The 18,672-nt window shown below is 39.6% G+C and overlaps 1 protein-coding gene across 1 annotated transcript; it reads left to right on the plus strand.

Moving 5' to 3' along the window:
• Window positions 1–4,556: 4,556 nt before the first annotated feature.
• LOC117559086 (THAP domain-containing protein 7-like) lies at window positions 4,557–9,518 on the plus strand. Its single transcript, XM_034235737.1, has 4 exons — window positions 4,557–4,593; window positions 7,951–8,042; window positions 8,449–8,641; window positions 8,811–9,518. The coding sequence occupies exons 2-4, from the start codon at window positions 7,963–7,965 to the stop codon at window positions 9,195–9,197; spliced, it is 660 nt and encodes a 219-aa protein (XP_034091628.1). The 5' UTR covers window positions 4,557–4,593; window positions 7,951–7,962; the 3' UTR covers window positions 9,198–9,518.
• The last annotated feature ends 9,154 nt before the right edge of the window (window positions 9,519–18,672 follow it).

Consider the following 18,672-nt stretch of genomic DNA (forward strand, 5'->3'; position numbering starts at 1 on the left):
AACATGGGAAGTGCAGTCAAGTATATACAGTACAAATCAAATTTAAATTATACAATTATCAAAAGTGCAATATTAAGTTTGTCACTAGCTCAAAAACTATGCACACACGATTTTAAACTATTTTAAATGAACAAAGAACGAACATGTTGTCAACAGAAAGGGACAAAACACTAACTATAGGAAGTGCAGTGTACAGTACATCACAGGTGAAACCACATTTAAATGATCAGAAGTGCAACATTACGTTTTTCACTAGATCAAAAACTATGTACACACATTTTTTAAACACTTAAATGAACAGAGCTAGCTGTAAAACACTCTGAGAGACAAAGAAACTCCAACACTTGGCAACTGATTCACTTTTTTTTGACTTGATAGGATGCCCTCAGTGCCCCTCTGTTCCCTTTGAATGCCTGGAAATAACAGAGAAGATATTATCATTAACATTGCTGGGTTATTGGGTGATTTTTAACACCAGCCGGCGTACGCTGTATACCCAATGTGGACCTGGCAACCGCATTTATAGCGCATTACATAGCCGCGGGAAGTAGGGGTGATGGGGGTGCTGCAGCACCCCCTGTTGGCGAGTGGTGTACATTTGAAAAACTGAGTGACCACCTAAATAAAAATGATTAAACTACATAAAATAGTTATGATTTTACTTAAAATAAAATTAGCTGTATACAGTAGCATATAATAGTCATAGTATATATTTGTATTAGGGCCGGGACTTTAACGCGTTAATTAAGATTAATTAATTACACAAAAATTAACGCGTTAAAAAAATTAACGCATTTTAATCGCACTTATTTTTGCACCGCGGAACGTTTCTCACTGGATGAGTTTCAGGCGTACCGATTATACTGGAGCACCAACTAACGTTCATGACTTCAGACAACAACAAACCACAGTGAACAACAGTGGGAAATGTTGTTTTAAAAAACGGACGGATGGAAGCGTCGATAAGAGCACGGTTGTTTGCAAATTATGCAAAAAGGAATTCGCATATCACCGCAGCACATCAAGCCTCAAGTATCACCTCAATGCAAAACATATAGCAGCTAGCGTGGAAGCTAGCGTGGACGTTAGCCTCTTTTATCGCGTTCACACCAAAAAGAGCCGGTACTAAAATTAGTTCACCCCACGAAACACGGCTCTCTTGTGAGAAGAGAGCTATATTTCTGATTGGCTGGGCGGATTGCAAACCACGCCCCGTAAAACTCCCAAAAAGTTTGTGAAGTTATATTGTCGCCATATCCTCGCATTAGCATTATTAGCATTAGCCCAGCGCAGAAACGCAGAGAGACTAACTTATGGCAACACAAAATAAAACATGGGAGCGGTGGAGATGAGGAGGTGTCGGCGTTCTGGCGATTTACTCGGAAGGCTTCAGTAGAAGCTGCTGGGACTCCCAGCAGCTTCTACTGAAGCCAGTCCCCAACTCCGGGGACTTCCGGCCGGGGACTTTGGGCGGCAGTATACGCCGTGAAGTGGTTTGCGGCCTGCCAGTAAACCCAAAGCAGAAGAAGAAGAAGTGACGTCAGCGGCTTCATTTGTTCTCATGAACTAAGTTCTCATGAACCTTTGTGGGAAAAGTACTGCGGTGTGAATGCGCCTAATGGTATACTAAAATCCATGTGAAAAAAATTGCTTCTCACTGTTCTCAGGTCAAATATTTATATGTGATTAAAAATGCGATTAATTTCGATTAATTAATTACAAAGCCTCTAATTAATTAGATTAATTTTTTTAATCGAGTCCCGGCCCTAATTTGTATATATCAGGTGGCTTGAATTTATTTTCCAAATAAGTAAAATCCGAGTCATCTAGGTCGTAGGTCCTGGGAGAGTGACGTAATTGACGCGACACACACACTGCAGAGTAACAACTTTCTAGAATGGCGCAAAAAAGGATTTTGGATTTTTTTCTCCAACAAACAACCCAATAAAAAGAGTGGACCACCAGCTACTCCTCAGCCCACCACCTCTACAACTAGAGTAATATGACACAGAAGAGACTGACACATCTGACTTTAATGCATGTCCATAGTAACATTTTGGACAATGTGGATGTATCTGCTCTAATGAGGGTCTTCATTAGTGCCACCCCAGGCTACATTTAGAGTTTTGTGAAGCCCCAACACAAGGTAAAACGATATTTTCCCTTTAATGCTGCTGCCGCTGTGCAGTGTTTTGCCTTGTCAATCAGTTAAAATTGAATTCATAGTTTTATTAATATTGTAAATAATATTTTCTGACTATTTGTAATGTTATGTAGGTTTGTAAGACCCATAGTTAGCATGTGGGCATGTGCAGCTGTTGCTAAGTGATGTAGGTATAATGGTTTATTAAGCCTAGTTAAGGCGAGACACCCCAGGTGAATAGGGTAATTTCTCCAGTTAATTTCCTACAATAAGGCAATTGTTTCTTATATTACAAGTTTTCTGAATATGCAAATGACCATTATCTCATTACATTTGCGCATATTTTAACACATTTCAGGAACCGAAATCTGAACTTTGGATAAAGCCAGGTTAAAAATTATTGTTTCATTTTGTAGTCATATTAGCATCTAAGGCTTTTACAGAAGGGATTTTGGATATCTCTCTTTATCACTCCATAAATCAGAAAATACTGTCAACAGCCCTAAAATATCAATTTTCGCCATGTTTCTAGGTATAGAATCTTATATAATTCAGGCTATGAATGATATATGAACAAACCCTTCTGTAAAAGCCTTCATAATATTGATAGGAATATAACTGGAAGGTTTGGTGTATGTACGTGCAACTGAAGTGGAAATTTCGGACTCAGAGTAGGAGAAAAAACTCATTTTGAGAAAACGACCTTTAAAGATTGCAGTGAGGCGCTAGCTAAACCCTCCTGTTCTTTGGATGACAGCTTGCGCATCGACGCACTCCGTGAAGGTATTTCATGTTCGGGGTAATTTGTTTTTTTTATAACCTTTCTTCGTGCAAGTGACAATTGTTGTTGTCTTCGCTGTGAACGTTTTTTTCGCTGTTCTTTTGCTATTTTGAGATTTACATTTCTAGCGGAAATCTAATCAGGAAGTGTTTTAGCACACCACGTTTTTGCATCTGAACGAATCACGTTGTCAGAAATTGACACCAGCCAATGAGATTTCGTTTCTTGGTTTAAGACCCTTTTGTGCTTTCACCATTGGTTGCTGATACAAAGGAAATGACCATATTTGGATCCGATGAGATAATTGTGCAGGAGAGACGGAGCTTTTTCAACGATGACATTGTGCAAACAGCGGTCGCGGTACTTTATGTTACGTTAGAAATGCTAACTTTTGGTGAATTTAGGAGAAATATACAGATGCAAATAGACAAACTATAGTAAAATGAACACTTACATTTGTATTTTGTACGTTTTCCTTCCAAAAGCCTGAAAGAAAACATGTTATGGAATCAAAATAGCACAACATCTCAAAATTGACCAGTGCATGAACAACGATGTTTTTGCCTGCCGTGTCTCGCCTTTAACAAACAATGTATGCGGCTCGTATCGCTGACAGCCGGGCCCGGCACCGCCTTTTTTTTTAAAAATGTAAACGGCTCCATCCCCACTTTTGGCAGCACCCCCTGAGCAAAATGACTTCCCGCGGCATTACATTAGTTACTTGTTAGACGCTTTTATCCAAAGCGACTTACATACTCAATACTGTGGGGAATCCCCACAGAGGGATTTTGACAGGGTTGTTGTTGCACAAAAGATCCGAGCGCGCACAGAAGAAATCTGAGAGCAGACATTTCGCGAGGAGAAGGTTTTAAGCTGGAACAGAGGAAATCTGTAAGCAGCAATATATCTGAGTAAGCTACAGTTTGAGCAGAAGCAGAGCAGATCTAAGCGCAAGCAGGCACTATTTGAGTGCGAGGACAGGGTTAGAGGGAAATAAATACATATTCTGAACGTGAAATCAATAAAGAATGCTCTCAAATTTAAAGACCACGCTCTTGAATAAAGATATAGGGAATAACCCCCATATGTATGTGCATCACCATAGCCGCGGGAAGTAGGGGTGCTGGGGGTGCTGCAGCACCCCCTGTTGGCGAGTGGTGTACATTTGAAAAACTGAGTGACCACCTAAATAAAAATGATTAAACTACATAAAATAGTTATGATTTCACTTAAAATAAAATTAGCTGTATACAGTAGCATATAATAGTCATAGAATATATTTCTATATATATGTCAGGTGGCTTGAATTTTCCAAATAAATAAAATCCGAATCATCTAGGTCGTAGGTCGTGGGAGAGTGACGTAATTGACGCGACACACACACACACACACACACACTGCAGAGTGACAACTTTCTAGAATCGCGCAAAAAAGGATTTTGGATTTTTTTCTCCAACAAACAACCCAATAAAAAGAGTGGACCACCAGCTACTCCTCAGCCCACCACCTCTACAACTAGAGTAATATGACACAGAAGAGACTGACACATCTGACTTTAATGCATATCCATAGTAACATTTTGGACAATGTGGATGTATCTGCTCTAATGAGGGTCTTCATTAGTGCCACCCCAGGCTACATTTGGAGTTTTGTGAAGCCCCAACACAAGGTAAGACGATATGTTTCCTTTAATGCTGCTGCCGCTGTGCAGTGTTTTGCCTTGTCAATCAGTTAAAATTGAATTCATAGTTTTATTAATATTGTAAATAATATTTCCTGACTATTTGTAATGTTATGTAGGTTTGTAAGACCCATAGTTAGCATGTGGGCATGTGCAGCTGTTGCTAAGTGATGTAGGTCTATAATGGTGTATTAAGCCTAACAGAGGCGAGACACCAGGTGAATAGGGTAATTTTTTTTAACTTAAAGATATCAGTTGGAAATCTCTCCAGTTAATTACCTACAATGAGGCAATTGTTTCTTGTATTACAAGTTTTCTGAATATGCAAATTATCCATTATACCATTAAATGTGCGCATATCTTAACACATTTCAGGAACCGAAATCTGAACTTTGGATAAAGCCAGGTTCAAAATTCTCGTTTCATTTTGTAGTCATATTAGTATCTAAGGCTTTTACTGAAGGGATTTTGGATATCTCTTTGTATCACTCCATTAATCAGAAAATACTGTCAACAGCCCTAAAATATCAATTTTCGCCATGTTTCTAGGTATAAAAACTTGTATAATTCAGGCTATGAATGACATATGAACAAACCCTTCTGTAAAAGCCTTCATAATATTGATAGGAATATAACTGGAAGGTTTGGTGTATGTAAGTGCAACTGAAATGGAAATGTCGGACTCAGAGTAGGAGAAACAACTCATTTTGAGAAAACAACCTTTAAAGCAGGGGTGCCCAACCTTTTTTTAACCGAGAGCTACTTTTAAAGTTGCCAGTCTGCCGAGATCTACCAGTCCAAATAGAGAGGCGTAGTTACTGACAGCCTACTACCAGGTAAATACACACTTCTACTTGTATAAAACTGAACTTTGTACGATTAATACTTCATAAAATACTGCAGATCCTTTATCTTACCTCTTTCTAATCTACACACATACAAGTATTTAACTGAAGTTACACAACAGTGTTGTTGATACAGAGTTGGAGTTTATTCACACGTCACTACAGTGGGTAATGTTTAAGAAACATTGAACAGTGCTGCCACATATGACACAGGGAAAAAGAAAAGACTCTGAACCCTTTCTTTGCCATTATATAAAAATAGTGTTGCTACAAAAGTATAAATTAGGCTTATTAATAACTCAGATCTGAAGCTACACTGGAATCTGCTGCCAAAGTGCAATAAAAAAGACAACATTAATAGAATCAAACCCTTTTTTTGTTGCATTTTAGTAGATTATAAAAATAAATGCCTTTTTAAAATAGGATGCCAGCAACACTAGTTTCTTAACCTGAATTGATAATAGACTATAATCAATTTAAGTTTGCATTCTTATACTATTTTGTACAATAATTATAATGAATAAGTTCAAACAAACTAAAACTTACAGCTGATTAATAACGGTATCTAACTTGAGTTTTTATTATATCAAAACCCTGTTGAAAAGCTACTGTTATTTTTACTGTCCCCCAAAAGCGCGTCGGCAGCCTCCAGGAATGCTTCTTTCACAACTTCGCCGTCTTTGAAAGACTTCATGTGTTTCTCAAGAACGTGACTGACACGATAAGATGCTATGGTAGCAGCCTTGCTCTTGTTGTTGGGCCGGGTGAAAATGGACTGCTGTGCATTTAGCTGTCCTTTCAGGCCCCTCCCCTTTTTGGAGCGTAGGGCAGAATTAGGAGGGAATTCCGTCTCGTAGCGTTTGTGCACTGTTTTGAAATGCCGCTCCTAAATTAGAAAATTACCCTTCTTCGATAAAGCCACGCTCGCACTGCAGATGAGACAGATGGACTTTGAATTGGAATAGATACAAAAATAATCATCCTCCCACTCGGAGTGAAAATTATATATTTTGGGCATTTTTGCTTCTGCCATAATTGCGGCCCTGTGTGTGTGCGGACTGTCACTCCTGTTGACACGGACACGTTGGACAACGTCAGCGAAATAGTGCACTGCCCACTGCCGACCAGCCACGCCCCGACACATGGGGTCTAGCCGGCCAATCACAAAGCTTTGATGCGTTCAAGTGCATTATTCTGGCACGGGAAGATTATGTTATAGGACATTAACGATAAAACAGAATATTGTTGTTCTATTTTTAGACAGATCTCGCGATCGACTGGGAATCTCCCCGCGATCGACCGGTCGATCGCGATCGACTGGTTGGGCACCCCTGCTTTAAAGATTGCAGTGAGGCGCTAGCTAAACCCTCCTGTTCTCTGGATGACAGCTTGCGCATCGACGCACTCCGTGAAGGTATTTCATGTTCGGGGTCATTTGTTTTTTGTATAACCTTGCTTCGTGCAAGTGACAATTGTTGTTGTCTTCTCTGTGAACGTTTTTTTCGCCGTTCTTTTGCCATTTTGAGATTTCAATTTCTAGCGGAAAGCTAACCAGGAAGTGTTTTAGCACACCACATGACGCATCTGAACGAATCACGTTGTCAGAAGTTGACACCAGCCAATGAGATTTCGTTTCTTGGTTTAAGACCCTTTTGTACTTTCACGATTGGTTGCTGATACAAAGGAAATGACCATATTTGGATCCGATGAGATTGTGCATGAGAGACGGAGCTTTCCAACGATGACATGTGCAAACAGCGGTCGCGGTACTTTATGTTACGTTAGAATGCTAACTTTTGGTGAATTTAGGAGAAATATACAGACGCAAATAGACAAACTATAGTAAAATAAACACTTAAATGTGTATTTTGTACGTTTTCCTTCCAAAAGCCTGAAAGAAAACATGTTATGGAATCAAAATAGCACAACATCTCAAAATTGACCAGTGCATGAAAAACGATGTTTTTTCCTGCCATGTCTCGCCTTAAACAAACAATTTATGTGGCTTGTATCGCTGACCATAGATATATATAAACACTAGATGGCTCATGGGAGATTTTCCAGCGTAGCTCACCGGCCGCCATCTTGCTACAGTCAACAGCTACTCTGGTACGCGCTATGGTAGCTGTTGTAAGGTGAGTGATCTGCACAAAAATACTCTTAAATCGCTGAAATCTTGACAGATTTACAAACGGTTTTGTTTATTATAAACGTTATTAGCATGGCTATGATACAGGATGCTTGGACATGTTGAAATTGCAGCTTTTCTTTGTGTATGTGGTTGTATTTATTAGCTGGCTAATAACAAGAGGCTGTGAGTGAGACCTAGTATTACAAAGTTGACCCAGCAACTTTACACCAGTGGGAGAGGCAGAACTGCTCTTTCTTTCCAACATAACTTAAGTTACACATGATTTCTTCCAAGTGGTTGGGCTTGTTAAAAACATCTTACATTTTAGATACATTATGATACAGGAAATTGCTGGCTTTGTGTTTACAGAAGTACCTGACTATGCCTGACTTTTGTGCAGCCTACGGATGCTCTAATCGCCGCAGTCTGCAAACAAGAACCCGTGGGATCACCTTTCACCTGTAAGATATGACAATATTATGACTATAATTAGGATAATCGTTAATTACTTAGTGGATGTATGTACATTACAAGTCCTGCTACACAGGATCAGTGGGGCTATGTGAGATAATAGTATTGCAAGATTGATGTTGACCCAGCCTCTTTAGAATATGTTGCTACCATTTCTTTACACAATTATGTAATGTTTCTTTTGGACACCTTTTTTATTACTCTTAGTGTGGTTGTCTTATTCTTAAAGTATACATACATACATTACATACATACATACATACATACATACAATTACCCCAAAAATATGATAATTTCGGGGTGTATTTTTGTCCTTACCCTTAATGTTAAAGGAAAGAAGGGCGGACAATGTTGACAATAATTTATATATCTGGCTACCTTTCTCATGTTTTTAAGGTTTCCCAAAACCGGAGAGAGGAGGAGGCAGTGGGAAGTTGCCCTAAGAAGGGACGGTTTTGTTTCCTCTGGCAGGACGCTGCTCTGCAGTGAGCACTTCAGGAGTGAGGACTTTGACAGGACGGGGCAGACTGTCCGGCTTAAAGATGGTGTTGTGCCAACAGTATTCAATTTCCCAGCTCATCTTCAAAGGGTATGTGTATCATTGGCCAACAAGAATTCAAGGTGTATAAGATTGATATATAAATATGTGATTAAATGTCACACTTGTTTTTCTTTCTGCAAGTTTAGGAATAAATAATGTGTTGTGTATTACAGCACATTTTAAACACTCAAAATGTCTTTAATTATGTTTATTTTAGCCGGAAGCAACAAGAAGCACAACCACTTCAAGAAGAGCGGAAGATGAACCTCAGCCTAATGTTGTGAGTATTCTGAATGTGGCCAAGACCAGAGAGATGGTCATTGATTTCAGGAGGGTGAGGACGTCTCCTCTACCCCTGTGCATTCTGGGAGAGGATGTGGCTGTTGTGGAGGACTACAAATACCTGGGAGTGCACTTAGACAACGGACTGAACTGGAGGATCAACACTGATGCTGTGCACAAGAAGGGGATGAGCAGACTCTATTTTCTGAGGAAGCTGAGATCCTCACGTGTGCAGCAAGATGCTGGAGATCTTCTAGTCTGTTATGGCCAGTGCACTCTTCTTTGCTCCGGTCTGCTGGGGGGGCAGCATCAGAGCCGGTGACACCAGCAGGATCAATAAACTGATCAGGAAAGCTGGGTCTGTCATCGGCATCAAGCTGGACCCCTTTGAAGCTGTGGTGGAGAGGAGGACACTGAACAGGCTGTTGTCCATCATGGATAACCCCACCCATCCTCTCCACCTGCAGCTGGACAGTCAACGGAGCTCCTTCTCCAACAGACTGCTGCAGCTCCGCAGTGCCATAACTCAACAAATCACCTCTGGCTGGAAGATAACTCTCTGCTCCATAGTTTCTCTTGAATATAACCACGTTGTACATTTTACACATATATAATCTATTTAATATTTAACATTAATATTCCATATGCCTTATATTTATGTATATTCATATGTATATGAATACATATATATAATATCCTGCCAAACTCAACATGTATATTTTCCTCTTTCTTTATTTTCTTTCTTTTTCTTGCTTATTTCTAATTCATTGTAAAATGCTTTGTCCCTTATGCTGCTGTAACTAAAAATGTTTTCCCAAATTGGGATCAATAAAGTACCATCTTATCTTGTTTTATTTGAATGTGGAATGTCACTAACAAATGAGAGCATCATATGGCTTGTCATATTAAATCCTTTATCTCGGTGGTACCCAGGAAGGTCTATGATGGTGTTACTAGGAGAGCCCAATATAATTTGAGGTGGTACTCTGTGTAAAAGGTTTGAGAACCACTGGCCATCTCACTTGCTCTATGTCACTCATACACTTGAATAAACATGTGCAAACATTGAAACTACACCCAGGGATTGGCAACCTTTACAATCAAAATAGCCATTTTTGTCCAGAGCCTCAAAACATATTTTTGCCTTATAAGGGGAAAAGCCTATTAAGATCAATTTCTTAAAAGTACGCTGAGTTGTGTTTTCTGTTGGAGAATGTAAAAAAAAAATCAGGCTCACAGTATTGATAAGTGAACATTGAATTGTTAAAAAAGTAACTTATTAATTTCCATATTACTATTATTTATATATTCGTATAATTGTGATAAATGAGACAGAACTGGCCTGTCTGTGAGCTCATTTTATGTTGTTTTGGTTCTTCTGATAAAGGTGTGAATATCTAAATAATATGCCACCATATGCTATTGTCATTAGTTGTGTCCCTATTCTTCAAGCTAAGGCATTGCTAAATTAACAACTCTTGGCTTACAGTGGTAACATGAGACCGATTTTTATATATAAAATATAAATATATTTTAATTTTATAATTTATTTTAAATATTAACAATATAATAAAAATAAATGGAAATATATACACCAGCAAATATTTAATATAAATACCTTGTGTGTTGTGTATAGCTATTGCTTTATCTGCTTAATGTTATTTTCATGAGAAAGTCCATGACTATAAGTATACAGTATCATAACTACATCTTTGATGTTTATAAAAAACCAAACCGTTTGAAAATTGGTTGAAAATTGAGCAAGCTATGGTTATTTAAATAGTAAACCATAATGTTATGAATGAGAGCACTACCTGTAGCAAGATGGCGGCCATGTGGCAACGTCGGTCTCCATTGGCCAGCAGCGCGGGTGAGTCATCTAGTGTTTATATATATCTATGTCGCTGACAGCCGGGCCCGCCTTTTTTCATTTTTTTTTAAGCGGCCCCTCCCCACTTTTGGCAGCACCCCCTGAGCAAAATGACTTCCCGCGGCTATGTGCATCACACTGCAGCATTCACGTCCGTGCGGCTGATACTTTCTCTCGCTTTCCTTCTCATACTGCCTGTCACTTTCCCTCTAATCTCCCGGCCGTTTTAAAAACATTTCAGGCAAGTAAAAGTTGAAACACAGCTCTATGCCGCTGCAGAATGTAGTGGACTCGCGGGAGCGCGCAGCTGGCGGTCCGCTCAGGGGCTCAGTCTGCATTTCATCCAACTTTGCATTAACGAAACAATTTCACAACAGACCCTAACAAGCTCACAAACACACAAATCAAATGATTAAAATGAGTGACTTACTTTTCCGCCGTCAAAACACTGATTCTTGAAAGACTTCTTTGCAGATGAAAAAATCCTTCGATGTGTCCCGATGCAGAGGATGTTTTGTTTGGAGATGTCGGTCCAATTTATTCATTTTCAAGCTTTCGTTACTGAGCACCTCTCCACATAAAACACACTGAGGCCGCTCCTCTCCATTTCTAACAGCTTTTGTGAAGCCAACGTTTAAAAACTCCTTTTTGTATCGTCTTTTTGCCATCATGTACGATCGGGATTAATCAACAGACAATAAACAGACGGCGCGAAAACTTTCGCGGGGGACGCGTCAGAGCTGATACAAATACAATCTTTTATTTTTAGTTTATTTGTATTTAGAAAATTAAATCATTCCATACACAATGCTATATTGCATAATTTCATTTTCAAAATAAAAAATAAAATTATAATTTTTTTTTATTTGCAACGCAGCCATCAGCTCTGATGCTGTGTGTGTGTTTAGCAATGCATTTAACTGGCGACCCAATCAAAACGGCTCCGCTACCCATTTTGGACCCTGAGTTTGGGAAAGGCTGTATTAGTGCATTAAAAAATCATTAAAATCATTAATGAAGTTTCAGCTCAGACCCCACGCTTAATATGTCTCCCCCTGGCCCACCTACATTTCTCCAGGCCCACCCACACAATAATTCCTGGCTACGCCACTGCCGTCATGTAACTCATGACCACCCTGAGTTCTCCCGAGATGAGGCACATCAGGTCATGGCAAGGCTGAAGCATAGTGTGGCCCTGCAGTTGCTCCATGACCTCCGAGAGACTAATCCCATCATTGGAATGGCTACATCATTGGATATAGACAATGAGGAGGAATACCCGGTGCACCCTCCACCCTTCTCCCCACATACCGAGTGTGACGAAGAAGACTGCAGGCAGGTGATGCTGGAAAATGTGGCATTGAGGGCTCAGAAGGATGCCTTCATTGATGAGGTGAAGACCCTGCGCTCCAGGCTGAAAAAGGGGCTAAAACCCAGGCAGCAGTGTGCCACTGCTGCTGTGCTTGAGGAAGAGGAAGAAAAACATACACGTCCATGTAAGCATCTGAGTTACCACCGTTACCAAACGGTGTGCCGCGGCACACTGGTGTGCCGTGAGGCAAGTCCGGGTGTGCCGTGGGATTTTGTGACAACCATACATTATTTTTTTCAATATACAACTACACAAAAATAATCAATTATTTTTTTAATTTACTATATCAGTACTTTGTAGGTTTATGTACGTAATCTGCGCGACTTGCGCGTCCACATCTCCACGTGCAGTGCTGCATAAACATGGCTGAGTCAGCGATAACTATCGAGGGGTGGAGGTATGCCCATTATTTTATATCACGCAGTCTATTCTTCTTCTCTGTGTTCCGGTTGTTGCCTGTATTAAATGACAAATACACACTACCGCCATGGATTTGATATGAACGAGGCGGCAGTTAGCAGCTAGCGGCTAGCTAGTAATGATCTAGTGATATCGGTAATATTAACTCCATTTAATACAACATTTACGGTACAAGATTCAATCATACAGCCCATGTAGTATGACAATGAATTACAGCAAACATGTGCAATATATCCATTATTACAGCTCCGTGGGATGGCAGTAAGACGATATGGATCCGTTCCCATTGTGCATCCATGGGTAAAGATAAACGCAACTCACATTGGTTCCTCATACAGCATCTCTGTAAACTACGTGTATTCACTGAATTCCACTCTCTGCCTTTAACGCTCGTTGTAGCTCCAAAAGCTCCAGCCAGAGCCTGGCTCCAGCACCCTCCCTGTGAGCACAGTGTGCTCTGATTGGTCGGGACACGTAACATGAACGTGCCGGGCTGCGCGGTCCCGTGGATTAGATGCGCGTTCATAATGCAGAGGGAAATAACTCTCAGAATAACGTTATTAGCAAATGTTTTACAACTTGAGGAACGAATGTTTTTTAATAAGGGCTATACAAGTGTTCATACTGGGTAGTTTATTTAGTTAAAAAATTATCCAACGAGTTACAGACCACTCTTTCCCCATGTAAGTCAATGGGAAAAGTGTTTCCGGGCCTGGCAACCAAACCGGAAGTGTAGTACCGCCGTTTGGCCAGCACGAATATTTTCATCTGAGTCCGGCGCACTACCTGGGGTCTTGACTACCGCCGCCTGCTGGTAAGGAAAGTTATTGCGACTCACGCATGCGCAGTTTGTACGTGCTCGGCGAGGAAAGTAACGAGTAAAGTACCGAGTTACTTTATGTAGATAGTAACGAAGTAGTGTAATATATTACATTTTTTTTTTAGTAATACATTTATAATTTGTAGTTCCGGACCATGGACAATGCAGCTTCCTTGCATTGACAGTTGTCTGTGCTGAATTTCTGCTGAGTTTCTTTTGCCTCATTTTCTATTTTGTGACCTGTCTGGTGTAAATGAGTGTGTTGCTGCCTTGATGAAGCCTAATTTGATAAAGTTTCAAATTAATTTCGGAAATATTTCGTAATATAGTTGTCTTTGTCACATTTTATTTGGCATTAGTAAATAATTATGCACATTTACAGATACTTTACATAATATGAGTGATAACACGTGTTATAAGGGCTATCTTTTCACAATAGGTGTGCCTTGAGATTTTTTTTTACTTGTCCTTTGGTGTGCCTTGGGCACAACAAAGTTTGGGAACCACTGGCATAAATGATAGTGGGCGTCTGAGGGTGTCATTACTGAGAAATGTCAAAGAAATTCAAAACCTTACATTTTAAAACAGGTTTGCATTCCTCCACTTAAGGTGACGTTATCATTGGAAACAATAAACCGAACTATTTTGATGTAGAATTTATAAATTGAATCGTTAGAGCAGAACAAAATGGTTGTATTGTAGCCTGAGTTCCGTGCAGCCCTAGTTTCAACAGGTGTAAACATGGTCCATATAATGTGAATACATGCAGAAGTAGACAGTAAGAGGCCCCTGACATCAGGTCTATTTGTTAAAATAGTAGGGGCTCTTCACTCTGCATAGCAGTATGAATAGCCTTAAAAAACAAACAACCCACTCCGTGGTAACGAGAGTCATATTTCTGACCCATATGCCCTAAGTGAAGCCGTTAGTCTCATCTAACTGACCCAAGGGTTGGTGCTGGTGTGACAGTTCCAAGTGTTCCAGCTTCCAGTTCATGGCTCGGTGGGGGGGAGCAGACCCACGTGAGACAGTGTCAATGGCTGTATTGTTCAGTGTGAGGAGCGTCATTCTCTCTGGGAGCAGGAAATGGTGTCCATTCTCGGACCAAACCATTAATGTCATGTAGAGCAGCCATAGCATCTCTGTGACTGCACTCAGCCGGACTGTAGCAGGGTAGAACTGGGTGACTCTTAGTGAAGCTGTCCAACGCCATTAGACAAAATGGAACCACGTGCTAACAAAAAGACACAGGGTCATAAATGTCTCTCTTTACCATTGGCCTGATCATAAACAAATTAGTGGGAAAAATGTGGAACACTAATCCATCATGTGGAATGTTGAGTTAATTTAAATAATTACTTATGGGTTGAAATCAAATTAACATTAACATTAGAACCAAAGTCAGTTAACAAATTGGACTTGCACAGATCAGTAATCAATACACCATTTTTTTTCCAGCTCCGTGATGAAAACGATAACAGGCAGGGATGCAAACTTGTCATCAATAAAATATAATTGGGGTATGGACAGGGTTGCTAACTTTGGGTACCTGGCTGGAGTGAGATTTTGATATCATGGGTTTAATTACACACATGCGCACGAAGCGACTGCTATCGTGTCCGTAGCGGGACCTTAGCATATACTTAGGATATATATATATAATATATATATACAAATACACAATATTGGACACAGACTATAAAGGGCACACAGTTTCATTAAATAATGAAAGTCAAACACATGTTTGTTTCCACTGTTTTATTGTGTGCCTGTCGCGATAAGCAACTTATTGACTTATCGGCTCCCGAGTATTTGTGTTAGATAATCTATGGTAGGGCTAACCCATACAGTGGTGGGGCTCAAATCAGTATTTGAAATGTAATTACATACACGCTATATCGCCCCCTTGTCAGTGAAACGCCACGCGTGAGGTTTAGAATATTTCCCTGTCTCAATCCAAATTGAACTGTATGAAATTAAAATAAAATAAAAACATTTGTCTTGTAGTAAATAAAAAGGCGACCTGGAGCCAATCCTGCCATTTCCTCACAAGTGAAAGAGTTCACATGCTGAAAACCCAACCCCCGCAGGGGGTCTGGGGGGATTCTCCCTCAGGAGATTTTTGAAATACTAACATAAAATACACATTCTTTCTTGAGATGAAAAAAATAAATCCATCTATTACTGCACGACATATTTAAATGAAGCTGAAACTGCTGCTCCTCCCATAGGGAAGAGGCTGTGTGAATTACTTCGAATTACTTTGAAATTACCCCATTGTTCTTTGTGTCAAAATGGAAGGTTTCTGGCTAACGTTAGCTTAGGTACTCAGATCTTGTTCTTGAGTACAAGTAGAAGTACCAGAGTGTAGGAATACTAAGTTACAGTAAAAGTGCTGCATTCAAAATGTTACTCAAGTAAAAGTAGAAAAGTATTGTCATCAAAATATAGTGAAAATAGCGACAGTAAAAGTAGTCGTTGTGCAGATTGGTTTATTCCAGAATACTATATATGATATGTTTTATAATGATTGATCATGAAAGTGTTCTCAAAGCTGGTAAAGGAGAAGCTAGTTTGAATGACTTTGTATACTGCATACGGTAGCTGGTGGATTCACTCCAGGTGGAACTAAAGTCTGATTAAACACTTGATTAGATTTCACATCATTCATCCACATCTGAAAGTAACTAAAGGTATTAAATACATGTAGTGGAGTAAAAGTACACCATTTACCACTGAACTGTAGTGGAGTAGAAAAATAAAGCAGCAAAACATTTTAGATACTCAAATAAAGTACCCGTATCAACAGTACTGGCAAAATTATAAACTGACTGCTGCAATTAGATGTTCCTTTGTGCTGTGGTCATAAAACCCCCAATGGGTCGCGCCGTGGTCTGCTTCAGATTATCTTCTCCTTCCAGAGGTCACGCCTGTCTCTGACCCCGTGTCTTGCGTTTTATTTTATTTTCTTCTTCTGCAGCACCAAGCAGAGTATAGAAAAGGATGTTGAACTCTATTTAAAACTGTAATTGAACTTCAACTCATATCCATTATCTGATTCCAGTGGCCAGTTGGAAATAGATAATGACAAAGTTTTCATTTTGCATCAATCGTGCAAAAAGGTTCAATCACCATTGTGTCTAAGTCTTGTCTTATCTGCTTTGTTTCGGAATGTGTTCAATACATTAGGTTATTTTATTTTCATTATTACCATACAATACATAGATTAAGAATAAATGAAACAAATAATACAACATTGACCTATTTGAGCAGACAGATGACCCGCAGTTATGCCTTTGAGGTTCCCGGGTGTAAAACAGAGGCTTTTTTGCTATTTATTTTCCTTTTGCGGAAATTTAGATTCATTTTACCTTGGCTGTGGACTGATTAATTTATTAGTTGTTACAAAAACATGCACAAGACGGCAGGTATACAAACAAACACGAAACAATTATACAAACAAACATGAACCCGCAACAAATATCAGGTGACAGCTAAACTCATCCAGTTTAATTTTAATCCGAATTAGGGAAATATCAGTACTTATTTTTACTTATTGTTTTTTTATTTTTATTTTTATTTTTATTTTTATTTTTTTAAACAAAATCCAATTCAATAATCCGTAAGTTTATTAAACACAGTGTGAATGTAATATTCTGCCACCACCCTTCCCATTTAATAGCTCAATTTAGTTCTTGAGCTTATGGTGTGATTAACAGAAAATACAAGTCTGTGTTGTTAAACATTAATTCAGTTGATGAGCAATAAACTACCTTATTCTCAATCAAAACCACTATGCAAATGTAGTGGTAAAACTGCTCAACCGACCGAGAGCAGAGATATTAATTAATTTAATTAATTCTAAGAACGGAATCTGCTGAAGAGTAATAACCACATTATTCTCAATCAACAACCACTATGCTAATTTAGTGATGCTCTGCCCTCCCCGATCCGGAGAGGCAGAGACTTTTAATGAATTCAGTACCCTTTATTTTAACAACAGCCAAATTCAACAACCCCTCAGTTTATGAAACACAGCGTGACGTAATATTTCGTATCACGTTTCCCGTTAATAAGAGTTCTGTTTAGTTCCAAAACTCATAATGGTGCGATTTAAGAAGATACGACACTGTGCTTTGTTTATCCCCGTGTGTGCTGCTCCCCACAGGGGGGGGGGGGGGGAGGGGAATTACCCACACCCTCTTCCTGCAGCAGCAACAGAGTGATTTCGAGGCGAGTTGATTTAACTAGTTAAACCGTTGAAATCTCCAGAATTCGGCGATTCGTTTCAGTACAAATCTTTACATTGCTTTTAAACCGAAGTTCCACATTACTGATGCCCTCTTTAAGGTCTCTCCGAATATTTGCCGTGCACACACACAGAGGAAACCAAAAATATTGCATCTATCTGTTCCACAGGTAATTTTATACCGTCAATCACAGAGTCTGGCGAGGCAATGTCAAAATATAGATTTGAAATTACACTCACCAGCTCGACGATTTGTTGGTAACCGTTCGCGACGCCAATTGTGAAGTAAAAACTTCTTTGCAGCAATGTTGAGCGCATCATCAAATGAGGGAAACTGGATTCACCTGTCAATACACTGATATTTATTGAGAGACAGACAATTACATACGGCCGGGAGATCATCCTAGTTTCACACTGTCCTTGTGCTCCACCAAGGTAATCTCTGAACCAAAAGACACAAAACATCTAACCAACACGAGGAGAGGCGGGCTCCCAGAAAGCCCGCGTATAATCAATAGCCGATGCGAGACAATGGTCTGCTTGTCTCAAAGAGATCCAGACAAGCCTCAACCTACACAGGAGTCTTTGACTGACTACAAGCAGATGTTTGCAGTATCACAGATTCTATAAAACAATAAGAAACTCTATAAACAGATCAGATGAAAATATTCTCTTACACAGCTGGTGATTACAGTTTACATTACATTACATTACATTGCATTTAGCTGACGCTTTTGTCCAAAGCGACTTACAATAAGTACATTCGACCAGGAAGACACAACCTTGAAGAAAACAGAATCATATAAGTACATCAGGTTTCATAGAGCCAAACATTTCAAGTGCTACTCAACTGGCTTTAGGTAAGCCAGTCCTTTATTAGTATAAAAGTGCTTCGTTAATAGTTCTAACGCTCGAAGTGGAGTCGAAAGAGATGAGTTTTCAGTTTGCGCCGGAAGATGTGCAAGCTATCTGCCGTCCTGATGTCAATGGGGAGCTCATTCCACCATCTTGGAGCCAGGACAGCAAACCCACGTGTTTTTGCCGATGGGAACTTGGGTCCCCCTCG

This window comes from Gymnodraco acuticeps, unplaced genomic scaffold (genome assembly GCF_902827175.1).
Source record: "Gymnodraco acuticeps unplaced genomic scaffold, fGymAcu1.1, whole genome shotgun sequence".
NCBI classification, from domain to species: domain Eukaryota; kingdom Metazoa; phylum Chordata; class Actinopteri; order Perciformes; family Bathydraconidae; genus Gymnodraco; species Gymnodraco acuticeps.

What these genes read in the sequence shown, in the direction of transcription:
- LOC117559086 (XM_034235737.1), top strand. Translation starts at nt 7,963, where the DNA reads ATGCCTGACTTTTGTGCAGCCTACGGATGCTCTAATCGCCGCAGTCTG. An exon ending in CGTGGGATCACCTTTCACCT is followed by an intron (nt 8,043 to 8,448) that starts GTAAGATATGAC and finishes CATGTTTTTAAG; the next exon opens with GTTTCCCAAAACCGGAGAGA. An exon ending in TCCCAGCTCATCTTCAAAGG is followed by an intron (nt 8,642 to 8,810) that starts GTATGTGTATCA and finishes TGTTTATTTTAG; the next exon opens with CCGGAAGCAACAAGAAGCAC.